General features: G+C 57.1%; 1 protein-coding gene across 2 annotated transcripts in view; it reads right to left on the bottom strand.

Moving 5' to 3' along the window:
- Window positions 1-3,074: 3,074 nt before the first annotated feature.
- ANK1 (ankyrin 1, erythrocytic) overlaps window positions 3,075-23,735 on the bottom strand; it is a 191,971-nt gene continuing 171,310 nt past the window's right edge. Inside the window, exons 37-45 of one of the 2 annotated variants that reach the window (XM_012655968.1) lie at window positions 23,177-23,308; window positions 22,251-22,397; window positions 11,042-11,600; window positions 8,105-8,304; window positions 8,034-8,056; window positions 6,254-6,277; window positions 4,480-4,608; window positions 3,504-3,569; window positions 3,112-3,210 (exon numbers count right to left, since the gene is read on the bottom strand). In XM_012655968.1, coding sequence (XP_012511422.1) covers window positions 3,112-3,210; window positions 3,504-3,569; window positions 4,480-4,608; window positions 6,254-6,277; window positions 8,034-8,056; window positions 8,105-8,304; window positions 11,042-11,600; window positions 22,251-22,397; window positions 23,177-23,308 — 1,379 coding nt within the window. Of the gene's footprint in view, window positions 3,211-3,503; window positions 3,570-4,479; window positions 4,609-5,098; window positions 5,546-6,253; window positions 6,278-8,033; window positions 8,057-8,104; window positions 8,305-11,041; window positions 11,601-22,250; window positions 22,398-23,176; window positions 23,309-23,735 lie in introns of those variants that run through there. The other variant, XM_012655969.1, reaches the window with a different exon arrangement.

Raw genomic sequence — 23,735 nt, forward strand, 5'->3', positions numbered from 1 at the left:
CAGCACAGACACATCTGCGAGCGCTTGCGTGCCAGGGGACACACATTCCTACTTACTCTTCACAACAGCTCTCTCAGCCACCATTCTTTTTTTTTTTTTTTTGAGACAGAGTCTCACTCTGTTGCCCCAGCTAGAGTGCAGTAGCGTCATCGTAGCTCACTGCAGCCTCAAACTCCTGGGCTCAAGCGATCCTCCTGCCTCAGCCTCCCGAGTAGCTGGGACTATAGGTGCACACCATGACACTCGGCTACTAAAAGTTTTTAAATGTTTTTAGTAGAGACAGGGTCTCACTCTTGCTCAGGCTGGTCTCGAGCTCCTGACCTCAAGCAATCCTCCTGCCTCGGCCTCCCAGAGTGCTGGGGTCACAGGTGTGACCCACTGTGCCCAGCTGGCCATTATTCTTGTTACACTTTATTGAGGTGTAACACACATCCAGGAAGGACTATTTTTATCCTCCCTGGAGGAGGCTGAAGCTAAGGGCAGTTTAATGACTCGTGTAAGGTCACCCAGCCTGGAAACAGGAGGAGGCAGGACTTGAATCTAGACTCCCCAGCCTCAGCTCTCACTCTCGGAACACACGAAGTCGATTCTCATTATGAGGCAGTCACGTTCTATAGCGTCACCGTCAACACTGAAGTAGCGAATACAGAATAGCTGCTCCTAAGGGAAATTCAAGGTCAGGTTCCTTTGAGCCTCCGGTCACAGTATTTTTATCAACTGATGAAAACATAACTTTGCTCTATGTGTGTTTCTGTTTAACATGTTAACTGCCTTGTGAGTTGTATTTAACTCAAGCTAGTTTTGAGCCCGGGGCCTCGTGAAGCGAAACCCTACAGTTGGTTCGTGAAAATCTTAACTTGCTGATGTTCTTATTCTCACAATTAATATTGACAATTTAATTCTAAAAACGTGGATTGTGTTGCATATAACTAACACACAGAAATTAAAAAATAACCAATTAGAAAGGATCATTTTGTTTTAAGAAAACACTGTGGCCCCAGGGAAAATTTTTTTCTAGTGTGGCCGTCAATGTGTTAAAGACACATTATTTAATATATCTGATTGATTCATTATTATCGACCTCTCCACCGCGCCACAACTCGCCCCTGAACAAAGCTAGCCTAACACACCTATTCCCGCCCTAAGGCGCAGCCTTCCTGCCTTAGGAACGCTAGACAGCATTTCGGCCCTGCCCCTGTGGGCCATTTTACACAACCAACAAAAAGCACAAAAATGCAAAAAGTTTGACCTCAAACAGACCACAAGAAGGACACCTGCTTCCAGTATCAGAGCTGACGCAAGGAGGCGGACTGTCACCACCTTGTTCAGACTCAGCTGGGAATGTGCACCTTGGGTGACTCAAATTTCCCGCCATGTTCGTGTCTGCGAATGACGGCAACAGCGTGGTGACTGTCGGCTTTGAGGTTACAAAGACATTTTAGCAACGAGGATCAACTACACGATTGTGAGTGGGTGGGGTAAACAGGCCCCAAGAGGCTGCGGCCCTCGCCTGTGTCTCTGCAGCCTTTGCTCTGGCCGGGAGGGAACAGTGTTTACCTGCCCCCTGTCACTCCCTCCCAACCACATGCTTCCCCGGCCTTTTACTGGCAGACGGCCCAGCACTGCGGTCTGGTCCCTAATCACCTGTGGGGGCTTCAGCCACTCTGCAGATCATCTACAGCAAGTAAAAACAAATCCCGGTTCCCTCCTTCCCCCACGGCTGGGCTTCTGGGATGCCCCCTCCCGTCCTGGAACATCAGCAGAAACTGAGCTAAACACGCTCCAATGTGCGGCTGCGGCTGCGGCCGTGAGAAAATAGGACAGGAGAGCGTCCCTTCTCTTTCCCTCTCTGCTTTCCAAAATCACTTGTGCCTTGCAAGTCTTGCTAGGACCCAACTGCAGCCAGTCACCTTCGAAACCAGCAGCGTGGTGGGCCCCCTGGCAGTGCCAGGGTTAACGCTGTGACCTTCTTAAGCTGCTGAGGAGTCAGGTCTAATTTTATCCTGCAACTGGATCCGCCAGTCCTCTCTTTGCCCAAGTGCTGAGATATATCAGGAAGCCCAGAGTCAGCACTTTGGTGGCTCGGGAGGCAGCGGCCCTGCTTTCTACCGAACGTGCAAAGCCGGAGCCTGCTCGCGATGGCCCCAGAGCGGGCCCTGGGGTCTGAGCAGCCGCAGCCCGGGTAGTGCCGGCTGGGCCATGAGGCTTCCTCGCTTCCGCTCACTCCCACCCCGACGCACCCTGTACTGAGCTGCCCTGAGCTGGGCGCAATGAAGGGCCTCGGGGCAGCTCAGTACAGGATCCCTCAGGGAGGACAGGATCAGAGCTGGCCGCAGGAGCCCGCAGCACCAGCACCAGCACGCACAGGCTGGGCACCGTCCCAGTGTCTGCACAACCCTCCCTCGAGGCACGGCACACCCCTGCTCCTGGCCACACTGTCCCATGCTCACACGCGACATGCACCGTGACCTGGGCCCCAACCCCAGTGGTCCTCCTGACCTGCAGGGAGAATGCCACCCACCCCTGGGGCTGGTAACTTGGTCCTTTCCTAGAAAGCGAGGGAGCAACGTGTCTCGCGAAACACCAAGGAGAATCTAAGGCTGGGGCTGGTCTGGGCCATTGCAGGGTTCCAGGTTCGAGAGCCCGTCAAGCCCTGAGTCTTGGAGCTCTTCCTGGGCACTTAGGTGGGAATGTCACAGTCCAGACAGACTCCTCCATCCTCTCCAGGGCCCCGCCCACACGCCCTCCAAATCTCCACTGCTTGGTTTCCAAGATAACATCACCAGGCAGATTCACAGAGTGCGTTTACGCATCTAAAAGTATTGTTTCAAACTGTGTTTGTGCACTCCCTGACAAGTGGATATTACTGATTCCGTTTTCCTAACGAGGAAGTTGGGGCTCAGAGACGCAGTTAGTAGGTTGGGAAGCGACAATCTAAGCCTCCAGACCACACAACAGGCTGTTCATCCTGCAACATGCCGGGCACAGGTGGCAGGGACCGGCTGAGACAGTGAGTGTGAGCAGCTGCTCCACGGGGACCAGGCCATGCAGGAAGGATGGGAAGGGCGGCGTTACCTCCCGAGGGGCTATTCCAAGGAGAGAGGCTTGGGGTCACTGCTTCCCCCTTTTCAGGCTGGCCCGCTTCACTATCTGAGCCCCCTTCCTGCCCTCTAGGAGGTCCGGCTGCAGGCCACTCCCTCTCAGCTCCACCTGGAGACGCAGCGGAGACAGAATGCCGGACGGTCGCACAGACAGATGGGCAGAATGCAGGCAAGAGACCGAGAGGAGACTGCAGGGAGGCGGCGGGAACACTGCCCGCCAGGGAGGAAGGAGGCTCCAGGGAGAGCCCGGAAAGAGGGGAGGGGGTGGGGGCGCCGGGCAGCAGAGGCGGCGCGGGGGCGGCTCGGAGGAGCAAGGCCCCTCGGTACCTTGGCGTGTTTCATAAAGTAATCGACATCGGCCTCCAGCTCCCTGGGGTCCTCCGAGGGGCCCTGCACAATCACCTCCTCGTGCTCCAGGGTGTCATCGGCGCCGGATGAGTCTATCTGTCGGACGACCTTGCGAGTGATCTGGAAAAGAGCGGAAAAGGGACAGGGCTGGTCAAACCATCGAGACGGAGCTTGAGGACAGCAAGTCCCAGGAATGGGATCCGAGGAAGGCGGCCTTTGTCCCGAGGGGCCAAGCCTTGAGAGGCCAAGAACAGGGACCGACCTTCTCCCCAGCGCCTTATAGCAAAACCTAGAGGGGCTGGGATTAGTGGAGGGGTCTCGGCAGGTTTCAGTTAACGACCCAGGTGTGGCTCCATCTCGAGCACACAGCACCTCCTTCCCGCTTGGCAGTGGTGGCCGTTTGTGCCGTCCTCCCCATTCTGCTTCTACCAGCATGGGGGGCAGAGGGCAGTTCTTTCTCACCTTCGGTAACTGGATTCAACTCATTCAAATATTCAAACAACCCTTTCCTCTCCACCCACCGAGTGCTTGGAACAAGACAGTCCCTGCCACAAGTGGCTCAGGGGGAGGGACGGACGGACACACAGCACGTGCGAGATCCTCCCTGCTGCTTTTCCCCCGCCCGTGGCCAGCACAGTGCCCAAGGCTCGAATCGGCATCTCAGTGAATTCCTGCACCCTTTTATTTGAGGAGGCTCGTGGTGAGCCAGGGACAATCACACTGCTCTCTTAACACCTCTGTTTTCAGGGGCAGGCATCATGCGAATGGTTTGGGATGCTTCTCGGGGGCTGGTCCTCCTGGGTCAGAGTAGCAGGAGCTATTCAGGGTGACTTGGACAAAGAGGCCACGAGGACACCACGTCTGGACGGCAGATGACCAAAAGCCCCTGAGCCGCCCCTGCCGAGCAGTGCAGGTGACGGGCCCTCACCCCACTGTCGGGGTGCCAGCGAGAAGCTGGGGTTCGGTTCTACCACCTTTTAGCTTCTGGCCCACCTGCCTCTCGCCAGCTCAGGGGGACCCCCTCACCCACCTTCTTGGTAACAAAGTTGCCCTGCTCATCCGTGAACTGTTCCTCTGTCACCTGCTCCCCTGGAATATTCTGAAGCTCGTTCCCCTGGAAGGAGAGAAAGAGAGAGCGCTCAGATGGGTGCGTGGGCGTCTGGGGGAAAGGACGCAGCTCGAGGAGGGAACACGGCAGTCCCCACGCGGCAACTCCAACTCCTCGCGGAGCAGCGGCCGGGCCAACGGCTCCTGGAGCGTGAGCTGTGCCTTGGGTGAGCTGTGCCACAGGCCCTGAGGCCGGACGGCCCAGGGCTGGCCAGGGCTTCCTGCGCGGGATCCTCGCGAGAGCCCCGGGGACAGTGAAGCCTGACAGGAGGCCCTGAGAGGCGAAGGGAGGTTATATTTTCACAGCACTTCCCAGCTTAGAAAGCCCTTCCACAGACAGCGTCACCCGAATGTGACCTGCCCGGATTCCCAAAGCAGTGGGCGACAGAAGCGGGACGGGAGCAGGGCCACACCGAGTGGGAGCCGCACACAGCTCTGGCTCCCGGCAGGACCTGATCCCCGGAGGCCGCCCCGGCACGGCAGTGTCCGTCGGCCTGGCCTCGGCCTCCCAGCTCCGGCCACCTGCCGCCTGCCTGCGGTACCTTCAGGAGGACGCGCCGCCGGACCACCCTGCTGGAGACGGTCTCCTCGTCGTCGCTCAGCCCCTCGCCCTCCCCCAGCTCCTTGTCCAGCTCCTGGTGGACGTGCGTCAGCACGAAGCGCAGCGAGCCCCTGACGATGTGCATCACGTTCTGACAGCTGACCAGGAAGAAGCCCAGGAGCACCAGGGTGACCAGCAGCTGCGTGACGAAGGTCCACATCCTCACACCCTGCTCACCAGCCCAGCCCTCCGGGGAGCAGCGGAGCCAGGGGCCTGGCCGCGACAGGGGTCCGGCCCCTCATTCTCCTCCTGAACTCCTCAGTCCCCGGGGGACGCCTCCCATTCTCTCTCTCTCTCTGCTTTGCTCTCTCGGTCTCTCACTCTCTTGCTCTGGGCAGGACACCGAATGGGGCCTCTCCGGAACGGCGCAGCCTGGCCCGAGTGCCCTGCCCCCCGGGTGACATCAGGCTTCTATAATTTTAGCTCCCAAACCAGCTGCCAAGCTGTCCAGCTGGGCTAGAAGGAAGCAGGCAGGTGCCCATGTCAGAGTCACCGCTTGAGGGACACCCGCTGCAGCCCTGCCCCGCCCAGAGACTGGCAGGGGCTCGGCCTGTCCCTGTGGGAACTACAGGCAGTCCTGGCTGGGAGAGTCGTTCAGGGACTCCAGAAAACAAGACCTTCCGAGAATGTGGCTACTTGTGTGTCTTCTGGGTGGCCACCGCAGGGACCAGACCAGCTAATACCCTGGACAGTTAAGGGCTCATTTCAAAAATAGCCCCAAGGGCACGACATTGCAGGCCCAGCCCCGGGAGCACAGCGGGGGCCCAGCAGGGGTGGGGGGCACCTGGCCCGTCTGCAAATCCCGCCAGCCCCACAGGCCCTCGGTCCCTCCCTTTACAGGCACAGCAACTCTCCACTTGACCGTGTAGCCGGCGTGTCTATTTAAGGCCTCTCCCGAAGGGCCCTTCCCGTGCCAGGCTCTCCACGCCCGCGGCGCGGGAGCCACTGCGGCTGGAAGGAACTGCGCTTTTGGGTCAGGCTCTTCCTCTTCGAGCGGCAGGAAGAACAGAGACCTGGGACACGGCACACCAACCCCACAACCTGCCTCCTGTGGGGGTTTGGGGAGGCGGCCCGTGCTGTGCCTCAGTTTCCCCACCCACAGAGCAGGGACTACAGTGCTCTCTGTACCCCTTGTTGAGACTGCTGCGAAACCTGGAAGTCCGTGAACGCGACCAGCCGCTGGGGGGTGGCAGCGGCAAAGGCTCCCGACGGTGCGCTGCTGTGCGCGTGTTTCACACGGGGACTCGGGCACACTTCGCCGCATCCTGACCTCGTAGGTTCTGCCATTTTCCCAGGGGCAAAGCATCGCGCCCAGGAGAGAGGGTCGGCCTGCAAACCCTCATCACCGCGCAGCGCTGCCTCACTTCAGCGAGAAAGCCCTGGAAGGACGGAGCCCGCAGCACGGCGCGGGGCCGGCCCGGGAAGGACCGTGGTTTGGGCTCGCTCAGGAGGAGTCTGGCTTCAGGCACTCCCACCCACAGCCCGGCGGGAGTCGTCTGGGTCACAGCCATTGCACGTCTATTATTACGGTTACGGCCACCTCAAGCCCCAAGTCACAGGCATCTCTCCGTCTCCCGGCACCGTTTTCAGAGATTCAGCGGAAATGATAGTAAATGGGCGCTCTGCCAACCCTCACCTTCGATGGGCCTCAGCGCCACCCCGGGGGCCGTGAGATGACCACTGGCAAGGCTACCCAGTGTGGGGGCCCTGCACGCTCACCCTGGACCTGGCGCTGCCTCACCGTGTGACCCTGGAGGAAGCCCCGCCTCCCTGGGCCTCAGTCTCCTCATTTGTCACCGAGGGGTTGAGCCGCAGGATCTAGAAGTGTCCCCTGCGACCGCCCAGGCTGCCCTGCTCGCTGCCTCTGCTGCCCACGTCCCCCTCGCCGTGGTCTGACCGTGGAGGGGCAGCGGCTTCCCTCCCCTTCCCTGGGGATTCTGCAGAACAAACCCGATTAAGACCCCCACAGGGAGCAGTGGGAGCAGGGCTCGGGGCTGCTGGGAAGAGGGTAGGGGCGGCTGCAGTGATGGGCACACGCGGGGCGGGACGCTTTCTAAATAAAGCCCTGCCGAGTCCCTGGGGGCTCCTTTCGGCCGGCAGCCCGGACCCTCCTAGAGCCGACCGAGTCCTGGAGTCCCCACAGGGACCTGCGAGGGCGGAGGTTCGGAGAGAAAGGAACAGGGAGAGAAGAGGAGGGAACACGGGACACGTCAAAAACGCATCCGCACAGGACAGCAATGGGGTTTTGTAAGGACACAAATTAAAACGACGCCCGTTAGTAAGATGTCTGGGATTTGCTTCAGAATAACGGTGGGGTGCGGTGGGCGCGGGGACTCAGGCAATAAACGAGACAAACGTGAAACCAAAGGAGGCGGGAGAGCGGCCGAGGCTGGGCGTCGGGCCGGGCAGGGCAGCGCTGCCGCCATCCCGTCATCCCATCGCCGCCTGCTCCTCTGCGCCCCCCCCCCCAGGCCACCGGAGCCACAGGGTTCCAGAGCCGGACGGACTGCAGCGACATTCCAGTCCCCCCAGTTACCAAAGAGGAACTGCGATGCCAAGAGGAGAGGGTCACACCGACCCCGGAAGGGCCAGAGTCACCCAACGCCCAGTCGTCTGGGTTCTGAGCCCTTTCTAAAACGCGACGGAACAAGGGAACAGAAACCGCGGCTTTGCCCCGGCCAGACCTGACACCGCACACTGCCCAGGGCACGTTGCCCCACCCTCTGACAGCAGCTGCCCCCAGCCATGAGCCCAGCTGCCGGCGGCGCGGCGGTGGGATGGGTGACGGCTCTGCCACATGAGCCCCTCCCGGGAAGGTGGACTGCGCAGACTTCCAGGGAAAGGGCAGTCGCCACCAGTTTTCAGAGCACGGAAACACGTTTGGCCCCGGGCTCGGGCGCTTGAGAGCCTGCCCTGCCCCCGCCCGTGCAGGAGAAGAGCAGGCGGCGCCCACGGGCTCTCACCTGTGCCGCCCAGGGGCTCCCGGCCTCCTCGGACTGCAGGTACCCGCTGGGCTCCAGTGCTTGGGTGGTGGGGCTTGTCCTCTGGAACGAGTGTGGGCCTGGCGGGGCCTCCTCTTGCCAGGAGCCTTGTGCGGCCTCTTGCAGGTACGAGGCAATGGAGCCTTCCTCATCCCAGTCCTGCAGTCTGGGGTCCCGGAGGAGCAGCCAGGGAGACAGAAAGGACACCTGGTCACCCTTCAGCCTCCTCCGTCCAGGACCACCTGTACCGCCCCGCGTGGGGGAGCCTGAGCACGCCACCTGGCTCCCACCCTGTCCGTGCTGTCCAGCTGTAAGCGCCTCTGGTCCCTCCCTGCAGGGGAGCAGCTCCCCGGGGCTCCAGGGCCCTCTGCCCACCCTGCTGGCCCAGGCGCCGGGGCCCCCACCCGCTTCCCACGTGGTCAGACTTTGCGGCCTGCCCCGCGGCCAGGCCACCCGTCACTCCACCCCCGTCTGACAGGTGCTCACTCGTGCTCCCTGGCTCCTGGAACCCCACGCTGGCCTGGTCCCCTCCTTCTCTGGCCACTCCTCAGTGTCTTGCTGGTCCCCCCGAGTTCCCTGACTTCTGGCTCAGGGCTCAGACTTCACCGCTGTCTGCACAGCGCTGTGCCGCTGTCTCCACTTCCCGAGTGAGCTCCTCCTGGGCTCCAGAGCCACCCGCCGCCCACGCACGCGCCTGCCGTCTAAACTACACGCGTGTGCGCCCCATGGCCTCCTCCACGTCTCCACCTCAGGCCTCTCGCTGGCACCCACAGGCCCGCGTGGTTGAATCCACGCTTCAGATCTCCCCACCCGTTCTGCGGGTCGTCCCCCCGCAGCTCCCGGCACCTCCCCCCGCGGTAGGGGTCGAGGCACCAGCGCCCTGCCGGACCCTCTGCCCCTCACATCCACACCGCAGCTGTCGGCAACACCTTTTGGTCCAGCTCTCAGAATACGCCCCAAAAGCAACCGACTCTTGGCGCCACTGCCGCCCTCCTGGTCCACACTGCCTGCCCCACCGGACTCTGGCCTCTTGACCTTTCCCCGCTTCCGCTGGGCACGCGCGATCCTCAGGGCAGCTGCCAGCCTCACCGCTGCTCTGCCCAGCCCCTAAGGGCTCCCTGCCCCGCCAGCAACGCCAGGGGCTCTCGGGGACCTCCCGGCCTGGTTCGGGCGCCCTGTGCCCTCCCCTCACTGCTCTGACCCAGGCACGCTGTCCCCCCGGCTTGTGCACAGGCGGGGCCTTCTGCGACGTCTCCGCCTCACCCTCCACCCTTTAAGTCACTCGAACGCCACTTACTCAGGCCTCCCTGACCCCCGATTCCAGCCACCCCTTCTCTCCACGCACTCACCCACCTCCTAGCACCTTCCTGCCTTGGTTTTTCTCTTTAGCATTGATTATCTAGAATTCCCACTTCGATGCCTTCTAATTTCATTTACTTTATCTCGTGCCCTGTCATTCTCCACACTGGACCACACGCCGCCTGCAGGTGGAGACGTCTGCCTGTTATGCTCAAGGCCATACCCCAGCACATACCGGCAGTTTTCACAGGGGGCTGGCATGCGTAGGTGCTCAATAAATGCAGAGTGAGTGAGTGATGGAAATGTGTCTGTCTCCCCTGGAAGACTGACCAAGGGCATGGAGCTGAGAAGTGACACAACCAGGCCTAGAACCCAGGCCTCTGGTTCCCCATTTAGTGACTCTGCTATTCTAATGGTGCAGGGGCCAGCACACAGCAAGCACTCAATAAACGCTCGCTGAAGGAACGGCCATCACAGCAAAGACGAGCTCTCTTGCAGGGAGACCCATACTTCACCTGGAACCCTCCTAGGCTCAGTCTGTCCAATCCTCCCCCCAACCCAGAGATTTGTGTAGGAAACAACACGAATTCTTTGCTGTCTCATCAGCTAAACGACTCCGGGGAACAGCCACCAGCCCGGGCCTCTGAGGAGGGCGCCCGTGGGGCAGCGCTGGGGCGGGGTGAGAACAGCTTTCCTGCAACCTGGCCAGCCTGAGCCCTGAGCTGGGCGGGTGGCCACAGCCTCCCGGGAGGGTGAACCGTCTCCCTGCTTCAGCAAAGCTACGGAAGCAGGCAGTACGGGAAAGGGGGCCTGTCACGGCTTCATATGCCAGCCCAGGGGGCCGAAGGGAGCCCCACCCCTTGTCGTCCCATCTCCCTCTGAGCCCGCAGGCACCCGGATGGCCTCGGAGTCCTCGCCCGCACTCAGCAAGGCTCTGGGCGTGGCAGGTGACCATGGCTGGAGGCCCAGAGGGCTCGAAGGCAGGCCAGACGGTCTCACAGACTCTCAGCACCGGAGAAGGGACCCTGTGGCACCGCACCCTCCAGCATGGGGCGCTCAGGGATGGGACCCCTCTGCTCAACAGCCGAGAGCTCTGCCCGCCCCGACAAGCCCACTGCACTTCCAACAGGGCAGGAGCCGGGCGCGCTGTCAGCCTGCCACGTGCAGGCTGCGACTGCACGCAAGTCACTTCTCTGGGTCCCGGCGCTTCTAGGTTTCCAAATACGGTCTTCAGTAGGAAGCCGCAGTGTCGGGGCACCCGACACAGCAGCGCTTTGGGGCCTCGCTTCCCCAGGCCATGTGATCGCTCTCCTAAGTGGCTCTCCCTTGTCCCAACACCCCTGGCGTTGCTTCTGCTGGCCACACCCGGGCAGTGCCCTGGGGAGGGGCCAGCCCTCGCAGACCACAGCTGCGCACCTACTGAGGCGGCTTCTGAGGCAAGCTGCAGCCACACGGAACTTACTTGCTCTGGGCCATTCGTAACGGGGGGCATGGGGACAGGGTGCCATCAGCACCCAAGAATTCCCTGTGACGCACCACTGGGCACAACCTTACCCAGGAGCCCAGAAGACCAGAGGGCCCCGCCGCCGCGGCCACGCCCTTACCTGTCCTGGGTCCTGTCCACCACCCGACTCACGGTGGGCGAGGCTGTGACTCGGGCTCGCACCCGCTGCTGGCCTGAAACAAGAGACACCTCACTCTCTGCGTCCTGCCCTGCATGTGGCCAGTCATCCTGCCTCCTATGACCTGGCAGCTTCTCTTCTGACCTCTGACCTTCCTCGTGGTCAAGCAAATCGATAAGGCCATTTGTGGCATCTGAGTCCACTGTGTCGTCCTCCACGAGGTCCAGAGAGCCCAGCTCGGGGCCCCGCGGGTCCTCCGAGAGCGCTCCCTCCAACTTCCACTCTCGGCCTGTGGCGTCAGAGTCCTCGGCCTTGCTGTACTCCAGAGAGGAGTCCTCAGCAGTGACCAGGGAGGGCGTGAGGCCCGCGGACCACACCTGCATGTCAGACATCTCCAGCATGGCATCATGCTCCGTGGCGGCCAGGGGGATGGCGTCTATGACGGCCACCTCGTTCCAGTACTGGTCTGCACGCAGCGGAGAGGGAAGCGCATAGTGCAGTGAGGCGGGGGACAGCAGCTCGTCCTGCAGCGAGGAGTAACCTGGATGGGCAGACAGAGGGCGACATGCTCCAGAAGCGACCCTTGTCACACACGCATGCAGGCCACGCACACGCACACACACACGCAGGCGCAGCCACAGAGGTGCATGCACATTCGGGGCGGGGCTCTCCAAGCTCAAGGTCCAACGCTCAGGCCTGTGGCTGCTGCCGGGGCGCCCAGGCACGAGAAGCAAGGCTCCGAGTTGGACGGGGCGGGGCAGGGGGTGGGCAGCCAGGGCCGGGCTCCTTCGCTGTTCGGCAAAGAGATGGGGGTTCTTTCTCAGCCAGCGCAGAGCGCTGGATACCGAGGCCTTCGCCAGGGAGCCTGTGCGCCAGTCTCTGGTCCCACGAAAGCCCCACTCTCCGCGGCTGGGCGAAAACAGATGTTGCTCTTTCTTGGCTCAAAACTTCACTTTGGCACAGTCCTTGGGGTCTCGGTTTGGAATGTACCTCAAAGGGAGGGGACAGTCCGCCGGGACCCCGGGCTGGTGGCCGGGCTGCCTTTGAGGGGTCTAACGGCCACACTGAGCACCCACAGAGCTCAGTGCAGAGGCCAAGTGGGGAACAGGCTCTGGTTTGCAGGGACGTAACTTTTCAAGTGGCATATCGGGTCCAGAAATGCTGAATGATCTATGGCGTCACTGGCGAGGGTTCTAAGGGTTCACAGGGGGCAAGGCCGGAGGGCACCATGGGGCGCCAGCTGCATCTGCCCGAAGCCCTGCCTCCGCCGGCCCTGAGCGGCCCCCCCCAGCAACGGCCGGCTTTGGCACTGGCTTCCCGACGTGCAGAGGCGGCTGCGAACCTGAGTGGCACGAACGCACGTGGGGGATTCAGTGTGTGGGGGTGTCAGTGCGCCCTCTCCAGCCAGGAGTGGGGGCCCCGCTGCCGGGAAGGACGGCCTTGCCCTTTGGAGTAGGCGCCCGCCTGTGGGCGCGAGCAGCCCGCGTGCCTGGCACGCGTTCTCTCGCCCCGTCTCCCAGGAGGCTTCCTCCCGACTGATCCCTGCGCGTCCGTGTGGTTCCAGGTAGGGGTCCCAAAATTAGGGGAGGAGGAAGGGACCCCAAGACGGGCGGTGGCTGGGGACAGGGCTGTGCAGTGGCAGAGACACAGGGAAACCCCTTTCAGCTCTGGCCACACCAGGAGGAGGGAGGGAGCGAGCGGCAGAAACGGGCGGGCCGCAGCTCCCCCCACGCGCGGGGCGACAGGGCGACGGCCTCCACAGAGGGCTCCCCAGGCTCACGCAGCGGGACACCGTGGAGTCCAGTGACTGCGACTGTCCCATTACTCTCGCAAGCACTATTATCTGCATCACTTAGCGGCCATGTATCTGGCACAAAATGTATCTAACATGTTATCTTTGATTGTCACAACAACCCTACAAGGAAAATAATAATAATTACATTCCTCCTTTGTAGATTCGGAAACTAGAGGTTTGGCAACTTGCTTAAGGTCACACAGCTAGTACATTTGGTCTTTTCACTGGATTTTGCCGTTAATGTCTCTTTAAAATAGCTTTGCTGAGGAACAGGTGGCACATAACGAATGCATGTATTTAAAGTAGACAATTTGGTAAGTTCTGGCGCACGTGCACACCACGAAGCCATTGCCGTAATGAACAGAGGGGACACGATCACCCCAGGAAGGCTCGTGGTGCTTCCTTGTAATCTCTCCCGCCCCTCCCCACTCACCCCAGCCACCCCCTGGCCACCACTGATCTGCTTTCTGTCCCTAGACGTAAGATTGCATTTCCTAGTATTTTACACAAAAGGAACCACGCGGTATGTTCTCCACTTTGGCGGGGGGTCTGGCTGCTTCTCTTAACCTAACTACGAGGGCTCATCCGTGCCGATGCGCGCATTGACCATTCGCCCACGTCTGCTGTGCCGCGCCCGGATGGATACGCCACAGTCTGTCTGTTTACCCACTAAGGGACGCCCGGTGGCCTCCAGTTTTGGGCTGTTTCAAATGAAGCTGCAAATGAGTCTGTGTGGATTCACGCCTTCTTTCTCTGGAGTAAAACCAGGGAGCACACCGGCTGGGTCACGTGTAGGTACGTGTCTAACTCTCTGAGAAACGACCGAATGTGGCTGCACTTTTCACACCCCCACCAGCAGTGGGGAGAGCTCTGCTTCCTGTGTGTCCTCGCTGACACTGGTGGCCGGTCTTTGCAATTTCAGCCACTCTTACAGCGCGCAGCGGCCCTCCCTGCGGTTTCCATATGTGTTTCCCGAATGACCAGCGATGTTGAGCACTATTTTCACGTGTTTATTTGGCATCTGTGTATATTCTGAGTTAAGTGTCTGTTCAAATCTTTTGTCTATTCTAAAAATTGGGTTGTTTGCTTAGTATTGAGTTTTGAGAGTTTATTAATAATATATTCTGATGCTATATCAGATGATTATTTGCCAAGATTTCCTCCTAGTCTGTAGCTGTCTTTTCATTTTTCTAACAGTGTATTTTGAAGAGAAGTTTTGATTGTGACCTTGTTCAACTTAGCAATTTGTTCTTTCATGGATCATACTTTTGGTATCATAGCTAAGAAATCTTTGCCTTGCCCGAGACCTCTAAGGCTTTTTCTTATGTTTTCTTCTAGAGGTTTTATAGTTTTAGGCTTTACATTTAATCTACTGTCCATTTTGAGTTAATTTTCGCATCCAATGCAAGGTATGAATCCAAGTTCATTTTAGCTTATATTTTTTTTTTTTTTGCATAAATGTTCATGAAGGACATTGGTCTGTAGTATTCTTTTTCCTTGTAATGCCCTTTTTTTCCAATATCAGGATCATGCTGGCCTCATTGAATTAGCTGGGACGTATTATATCCTTTCCAATTTTCTAAATGAGTTAGTTCGTCTTTAAATATTTGGTAGAATTCACCAGTGAAGCCATCTGGATTTGGAGTTTTCTTTGTGGGAATGTTTTAAACTATAAATTTAATATCTTTCTTTTACATAGGGCTATTTAGGTTATCTCTTTCTACCTAAGTAAGCTTTAATAGTTTGTGTCTTTTAAGGAATTTGTCGATTTCATCTGTTTTCAAATTCTCCCATTATCCTTTTACTGCCCATAGAATCTGTAACGATGACCTTGCTCTTATTCCCGATACTGGTGATTTTTGTCTTCTGGTTTTTCTTGCGACCAGTGTGGCTGGAGATTTGTCAATTTTATTGATCTTTGATTTTTTTCTAGTGTTTTTCTGCCTTCAATTTCATTAATTTCCATTCTGATCTTTACTGTTTCCTTTCTTCTACTTAACTTCGGGCTTAATTTGCTCTTCTTTTTCTAATCTATTAAGGTGGAAGCTGAGGTCCTTGATTTGAGAACTTTATTCTTTCCTAATGCAGACAATTAGTGCTTTAAATTTTCCCCATAAGCACTGTTTTAGTGATAGCCACACATTTTGTTATCGTGCGTTCTTATTTTTATACAGTTCAAAATATTTTCTGATTTCTCTTTTGTTTTATTCTTTGCCTCATGGGTTATTGAGAAGTATATTATTTAATTTCTAAATATCTGGGATTTTCCCGATATTATTTTATTGATTTCTAATTTAATTGCATTATAGTCAGAGAATACACTTTGTATGACTTAAATCCTTTTAGATTTATCGAGCCTTGGATCTATTTTGACGGGCTATTAGCGATAGCTGTATTTAAGTGGCTGCTTTAGAGGTTGCAGCACACACACGTAACCAGTCGCGGTCTGCCCTGAGGTGACATCGTGCCGCTGGGCGCAGCGTGAGGCCCTTACAATGGCAGCTCCATTCTTCCCTCCTCACTTTTATGCTGTTGTTGTCATGTATTTACTTTTACGTGTTATGAACCCACTATTACATTGTTATTATTTTTGTTTAAATAGTTATAGTTTAGAGATTTAAATAGTGAGAAAATAAATCTTCTTAATACGTATTTATCCCTGTAGTTCTGGTTTTTTGTTTGTTTGCTTTTTAAGAGACAGGCTCTTGCTCTATCACCCAGGTTGGAGTGTAGTGGCTCCACCATAGCTCACTGCAGCCTTGAACTCCTGAGCTCCAACAATCCTCCTGCCTCAGCCTCCCAAGTAACTGGGACTACAGGCACACACCAGCATGCCCAGCTAATTTTCTTATTTTTTGTAGAGATGAGGTCTTGCTATGTTGCCCAGGCTAGTCTTGAACTCCTGGCCTCAAGCCATCCTCCCACCTCAGCCTCCCAAAGTGCTGAGATTACAGACATGAGCCCAGCCCAGTGACCATTTCTGGCAATGTTCATCCTTTCCTGTAGATCCGTATTTCTGTCTGGTATCATTTTCCTTTGGCCTGAGGACTTTTTTTAAAAAAACCATCACTTATACCATGGTGATGAATTGCTTGCTAACAGCGATGAGTTCTTTCATCTTTTGTATGTCTGGAAAAGTCTTTATTTTGCCTTCATTTCTGAAAGTTGTTTTTGCTGGCTACAGAAGTCTGAATTATTTTATTTTTATTTTTTTCCATTTCCTGGTGTGAGATACGTCATTTTACAGATGTTGTTTTGTTTTTCTTTAAAGATGTTGGTCCACTATCTTCTGGCTTATCCTGTTTCCAATAAGAAATCTGATGTCCTCATTCTGTTCCCTTGTACATAACACATCTATCTATCACTGGCTGCTGGTGAGACGTTTGACCAGTGTTATCACACACCCAGCACAGGTACTCAACTGCTTCCCTCGCGTGGAGTTCATCCAGCTTATTGGATCTATGTATTTATAATTTGCATCAAATTTGGAAAATTTTTGGCCTTTTTTTCACTTATCCATAAATGTTCATTGAAGTTCTATTCATAGTGCCCCAAACTTGAAATATCCCAAATATCCATCAGCCGGTTAATGGATAAACAAACTTTGGCACATCTCAGCAATAAATAGGAATGAAAATTTCAAAAACATTATTCTGGCCGGGCGCGGTGGCTCACGCCTGTAATCCTAGCTCTCTGGGAGGCCGAGGCGGGCAGATTGTTTGAGCTCAGGAGTTCGAAACCAGCCTGAGCAAGAGCGAGACCCCGTCTCTACTAAAATTAGAAAGAAATTAATTGGACAACTAAAAATATATAGAAAAAATTAGCCAGGCATGGTGGCACATGCCTGTAGTCCCAGCTACTCGGGAGGCTGAGGCAGGAGGATCGCTTGAGCCCAGGAGTTTGAGGCTGCTGTGAGCTAGGATGACGCCACGGCACTCTAGCCCGGGCAACACAGTGAGACTCTGTCTCAAAAAAACAAAAAAAAACAAAAAAAAAACATTATTCTGAACGAAAGAAACCAAATACAAAATAATAAATACTGTATCATTACATTTATATGAAATTCTTTTAAAAATGAATCTCAAGTATATTAATTAAAAACAGAGTAGCGGGTGCCTGTGGCTGGCCGTGTTTTAGGTTTTGATAGTGCCGCCACTTGCGTCATGTCAGAAGTCACAGAACTGCGTGAATTCTATCTAAGGAAAACTGAAAATAAAACCACAAAACTAACATTTAAAGCATTTCTGCCCCGAAATTCCAGCACCCTAGGGCCAGCCTCCAGCCTCCTCGACCGACCCACCCCGGCTGCACCACACCCCCGCCGGGATCCTGCTCCACGCAAACCGCTCCCCTCCCTTCTCCGTCTCTGCTCAAATCCGGCCTCTGCTGAGAGAATCTGTGCCCTGGTCTCTTGATTATGTTTGAAAAATGTGGAATAACTTTAAAGATGCTGTCACTGAATGATGGCGGGGAGCGTTAATTCCAGGCTGTGTGCATTCCCAAGGCGACTGGGCAAGTTACGAAGGATCTGCTGGAGCCAGAGCAACGGGACAGATGGCTTCTGTGACGTCACTCTCTGTGTCCCCAGCTCTCCGATACGCTGCTGCTTCTCAGCCTGTGGCACTGATGCCGCTGTCTCTCCTCTCCCTCTGCCCCCATCCCTGGGCAATCACGTCGAGTCCCTGGCCGTTATTTTTCAAGCACTTTTCCTGCCCTTCTGCTCTGCTGGGCACTCTAAGTTCTAGGTCACTTGAATTGCCCTATAGCTCAACGATGCTTTAGAAATTTTTCTTTTGTATCTGTATTTCATTTCGGAGAGTTTCTATTGCTATGTTATGAAATTCACTGATCTTTTCTTCTGCAATTCTGACGCTGAATCCCATCCAATGTATTTTTTATCCTACACATTCTAGTCTCATCTGTAGATCAGCTTGGGCCTTTTAAAAATACCTTCCATGTCTCTACTTAACTTTCTGAACATCCGAAACACAGTTATCATAACTTTTTGCCGTCCTTGCCTGCTCATTCCAACCTCAGTGTCAGTCCTGGGTCAGTTTCAGTGGATTGATTTTTCTCCTCATGGGGGTCCCGTTCTCCTGCCTTTGTGTGTCTGGTCATCTTTAATTAGATGCTGGACATTGTGAATTCTACCTTATTGGGTGCTGGGTATTTCTGTATTCCTACAGATATTCTTGAGCTTTGTTTTGTTATGCAGTTAAGGGACTGGGAAGACTTGATCCCTTTACATTTTGCTTTTTAATTTATTTGGTGGGACTGAGGCCTGGGGGCCAATCATTCCCCATCTCTGAGGCAAGATCCTCCCGTGTCTCTCAACCACCGGCTGTGCACGACCAGTCTGGTTGCTGGGAACAGCTGCTTAACACTCGCTGAAACTCACGGGGGGCCCTCTTCAGGTCTCCAGATTTTTCTGTCTGTGTAACTGTCTCCTCTCTGGTCCTCTATCTTGGGAACTCAAGCTGCCTCGGTCTCCCTGGACTCCCAGCAACTTCTCTTCAACTCAGGGAGTCTTCCTGGGCTTCCCTAGAAACTCTTTAAAGACAATAAACTAGGCAATTGCAAGGCTCACGTCACGAGTTTCTCATGCCTCAGGGATCACTGTCCTTCGCTGTCCGATATGCAAAGTCTCGGGAACTGTCGTGTCATGCATTTGGTGCACGTTTTGGTTGTTTCAATCAGGAAGCTATATCCAGTCCCTGTTACCCCAGCTTGGCCAGCGGTGGCATGTGTCTTACACAGCTGTTCAGACACGGCCAGGGAACATTCCGTCACTCGTGGGAAGCCCTGCTGGCCACGGGATGCCCAGGGCTCACCCTTGGGTACCCTTTGTGACTCTTCCACCTTGACATTTGCGTGGCATTCTTTTTAGCGGAGTCTCACGAGTCTCACCCAAACGGAAACGTGAGGGCGAAGAGCGCACAGGCACGACCCTGCCAGCGGCTCCCTGCTGTCTTCGCCCTGGGCCCGCCCTGGTGACGGTGCTGCGGGAGCAGGCTTGGCTCTTCCCTCTCGGTCTCCAGAGGACGCTGCCCCGCACAGTCTCGGCTCCAAGGCTGCAGGGCCGGGACTGCCACTCGTGGGGGTGACGCTCCCCGAGAGCCAGGCACAGCGGCACGAACTCATGGATCAGACCACGGTGCGACCCAGCGAACCCCTGGCTGACTGCCGGAGCGTCTGTGTCGGCAGGCGGCTTGTGCGGCCCTGCCACCCCGGCTCACCAGCCACCCCTCAGCCAGAGGCTCCCCGTCGGGGCGACGTGTTGGAGGAATCAGGTGAAAGGCAGCCAGATGTGTGGCCCTGGGCACAGTGCGCGCAGGGTCCCTCCTCATCTCGGGTGTAACAAACGTCCTGCTAGTTTAATGTCGGCAGAAACCAAACGAAAGGGGCCGACAGACAGCCTGGCCTCGGACAGGAGCCTGCCGTCACTAAGAGCTGACAGGAAAAACACATTTCGTTTCCACGCAGACATTCACGTGTCCAATTCATCAGACCACACGGGCTGACGTGGCTGTGAGACACCCGTCTTCTCCTTTCACGTGAGAAGTCCGTTTCATTTTTTATTTATTTATTTTTTTTGCTTTATAGGCCATGTTTTCTTTGTGTTTATTCCAAGGACCTGGGGCAGTTCCCTCCTATACAGGAGAAGCAAGCTGGCCCTGTGACCTGAACCCCTCTGCTCCGGCCAGTCCCAGTGCTGGTGGCAAGAAGAGCCGGAGGAAAGAGAGAGCCCTCAGGCTTCTGCTGCCCTGACAACCCAGCTGTCTCAGGCTCACCGCCACAGAGCCACCCGTCGCTGCCCTGAGTCCCTGGGCTTCGGAAGCAGGCTCAGACACGCAGAGGAACAGGGCAAAGCACACAGGAGCCCAGGTCTGACTGCAAGCATGGGTGCACAGGGCTGGCGGGCCCGGTGGGGCTGTCGCGTGCCCTGCCCCAGAGAGAGCCTGAGGAACTGCAGAGCCTGCCGCCTCCCCTCCCTGAGACCTCTGGCCCAGCCGCCGCCTTCTCTCCAGACCAGAAGGCACCCAGGTGACGGGCAGTGTGCTGGGGACAGGGAGGAGTGCAGGAAAACCACACAGAAGTCAGTTCTGGACCAAGCTGGCAACAGTTCCTGAGTGTCTGCTGGGGCAGCGGGGAGGAGGAAGCACTGAACTTTCGGCCGGGGACCCACTGGAGGAGGCTCAGAGGGGCTGCGGAGGCCGGATGGAGCAGCCGGGACCAGGACGTACGGGGCACTCGACTGTGGCCATCTAAAATCCACTAAGACCCTTCTTTTGCCAGCGCCCTCTGACGGCTTCCCACCACTTCCTGCCAGGGCAGGCCGAGTGTCCTCACGGCAGACCACAGCGTGGGCCTCTGCCACCCTCCCTCGCTCTGCCCCGGCCCCAGCCCCTGTGTCCTGTGTCACTCCAGGCATGGCCCCTTCGGAGCTCTGTGCTCTGGAATGCTCCCTCCTGACACTCGCACACGGCTCCTTCGAACCTTTGGTCAAACGCCACCCACTCCCACTGCACCGTTCGCGCCCCATCCCCCACACCGTACACGGGAACCCGCCGGACATGGCAGAAATCCCTCCCGCGTCACGTGGACCTTTGGCTCTCTTGTGAAGGCAGAGTTGAGTTTTGTTTTGTTTCCAGCTATTTGAGAACAGATTTCTCTCTGCTGCCTAGAACAGCACCTGGCATGTGATGATGCTTGAAACGCATCTGCCAAATGGGCTGCCCAACTGCAACAGCCCTGTGCGGCACACGCGGACGCGCAGAGCCACGGTCCCACGCGGGGATTTAGGCCTGACGGCTGAGAGCTCTGCAGCCAGGGAGGACGGTCGCGAACGCCTAGGTCTGTACCGCAATATTCACACATGTGCAAGTCTGACGGCTCGCTGCCCCGTAGGCACATACGTGGGACACGAAGAAACAAAATCGTGATGCGACTCGACTGAATCCGCGGGTGGACACATTGAGGAAGCGCAGATCACACAGGAAGGGGGGAGGGTTTTGTCACCGGGGTTCCCCCAAGTTTGTAGCTTCCCTCGACTGGCCGACTGCGCAGCCCTCACAGTGCTACAGCCAGGTCCCCTGCGGGGCGAGGATGACGTCCCCACAGGGTGGACCTCGAGTGAGCAGAGCACACGCAGTAGGCAGCACCACACAGGGCCACACAACACCCCGTGCACACACGCAGGCACACACACGTGCCCTCAGACACAGCCACGACGCACGGGGGACGGGGGTCCAATGACATGCTCCGTGGGGGCTGCTGGCTCTCGTGCACCTGGCCAAGGTGGAGACAGTGGAGACAGCAGTGCGAGAACATGAGCAAAGTAGAGGTCATGATGAGGTCAGAGGCAGAAGAGAAAGGCAACAGGACGTGATCAGCAGATGAGCCCTGCACCCCGGGGCGCTAGATGGCACGTTTCAGGAGACAGGGGACAGAGGACAGGAGGGTTCAGCAGGCACAGGCCCCACCTGGAACATTCCATCAGCCACTCTCCCACCGTGTGGGGCGGCCACTGAAACTGGAGCTTGGGGTGCGTGAGCATCACCATGCAGAGGTCCAGGGTGACATTCCGGGCCCCAGAGAAAAATGTGTCATAGAACTGCTTTTTTTTTAAGTCTTAAGAAATCTTAGGGATCTAATGCAACTTGCAGATTTCAAAGAGGAGGAGTCCAGCTCAGCCCTGCAGGGCACCCGCCGCGCTGGGCCCAGGTGGAAGTGGGCGGATGAGGCGGGGGCCGGGTGCCTCCGCTGTCCCCTCAAGCCACTGGCCCTTCCTGGAGGACAGCAGTCCTCACAGAGTGGCTGCGGGTGCTGGGGGCAAAGGTTGGGGCCCCAATCCTTGGGCCGGTCACACCAGGGCTCCCTGCCACGCTGAGCACGTCAGGAAAGGATGAGGGGAGAGAGATGGGACGAGAGGAGAGGGGAGGACAGGAGAGACTGGGCCACAGGAAAGCAAACTGCTCAGCCCAGACGCCGCCATGTGGGGTCTGTGAACACTGTCCGGCTAACCCGCATCAGACCCGGGCGAGCATCTCTGGGCCACTGCTGCTCAAACACTGCGTCACAGTTGGGGACACTGACGCCCCACAGAGGACCCACGCCTTGCGAAGATACACAGCAAGTCTGCAGCCGGAGGGGGCCGGGGTCGGGCCGGCTGCCTACCAGCCCCAGCTCTTTCCCGCTGCACCGGGCCCTGCTGGGCCCCTGGCCCTGAGGACGAGGTGCAGGGCTCGGCGGAGGACGCCCGCGTGCACGGCAGCCTGTCTCTCTCGCTCACCTCTGCTCCCCCGGGAAGAGGAGGACACGGTTTTGGGGGGTGAAACATCGTGGGAGGTGGCCATCAGTGCCCACTCAGCCCGCATCTGTCCCGGACACACTCACCATTCATCTGGGAGGGCGACAGCGAGTAGTCGCGGTCCGCGTGCCGCCGGTCTGGCTTCAGGTTGCGGCCCTGCCTGCCAGGGCCCTCCAGCATGTTCACGATCTCGCTCCGGTCGATGCTCCGCAGGGCCGCATACAGGTTCTCCACTGTTGGGAAAAGACCTGCTTGAGATTCGAGGGCAGCCAGGGAGTGTCTGGCGGCTCTGAAATTGGGGCCGGGAGGAAAAAGGGAGGAGAGAGATGATGGATTTTTTTGGAAGGTGGAAACACCCTTTTATCAGAATCAAAACAAGCTGCCTCTTTGGAAAACGCTTTTTTATATTCCCACAGATCTCTCCCAAACGCTAATAGCAGCGATTTAAAAGCCTAGACAGACAGGAAGTGCTCTGTTGGTCCAAGAGGAACACCGCAGGCAGCTGAGGGCAGTAACTGTCGGGCTCTGTCCTCATGGAGCTCTGCGCCCTGGCGGCTGCCTTGACATGCAAACGTAAGGACTCTGTCTCTTCCTGCGTCTGAACGCGATTCGGCGGAGGAGCCACGGAAGGCAGAGAGAGGACTCTTCCCTCCAGGCTGGAGGAAGGTGTTCCTGGGAGAACTGAGAACGCGTCCCGCTGGGACTCAGCTCTACGGCTGAGAAATTCCGCAGGAAGCTCCAAAGACAAAAGACATGTACCCTGTGTACATGTGTCACCGAGGGTTTTATCTGATCCCAAGGCTACAAAGGCCTAGGCCACAGTTCTCTGGTAACGTCTCCTGGCAGGGTTGGGTGGAAGACCTATCGACCGTGGGGGGGTGTGGCAGACAGACAGACACAAAGGGGCCGATGCCAAAAGCCAACAGCGTGACCAGGGCGCAAGGAGCCGCCGTGGTAGGAGCGGGTCCCAGCATAGGCCCTGGGAAGAGAAGGCCCCGGGCCCAATACTGACTCTTGGCGTCTTTGCCTTCACGCAGGACCCAGAGGTTCAGCAAGGCTGCGCTCTGCTCCAGCAAGGAATTAGGGTTTTCCACGCGGATCCTGTTGACGTCCTCCACGCTGAACTGCAGCTCCCGCGCCAACTCTGCAAGCAAAGTGCAGTGTGAGCCGAGCGGCGGCTCCCGCTCCGGCTGCGCTCTGCAGAGCGGGCGGGCACAGCGCCGCCGCCCTCCGGATCCGGTATTCCTTCTCACCAGGGAACACCTTCGTGTTCGTGTCCCCAGAAACCGGGGGAGGGCGAGAGGGGGATGCTTGATGACAGCGACCGCCCGCCCGCCCGAATGGACCGGTGCCCGCTCGCTCTCTCTTGACTTCGAATACGAGACGACGAGAACGAGCCCCTCAGCAAGGTCAGCAACGTGCCCAGGCTCACAGAGCCAGTGCGTCCTGGGCCAGGAGGGAGCGGCGCCTGCAGGTGCCCGCCCCAGTGCCAACTGCACCGCACCAGGACGCCACTCACGTGCCACCCAGGATCAGTTACAACAGAAGCGCATTTCTGTATTTGCCTTTCT

This window comes from Propithecus coquereli, unplaced genomic scaffold, assembly GCF_000956105.1.
Source record: "Propithecus coquereli isolate 6110/MARCELLA unplaced genomic scaffold, Pcoq_1.0 Scaffold496, whole genome shotgun sequence".
Lineage (NCBI taxonomy): Eukaryota > Metazoa > Chordata > Mammalia > Primates > Indriidae > Propithecus > Propithecus coquereli.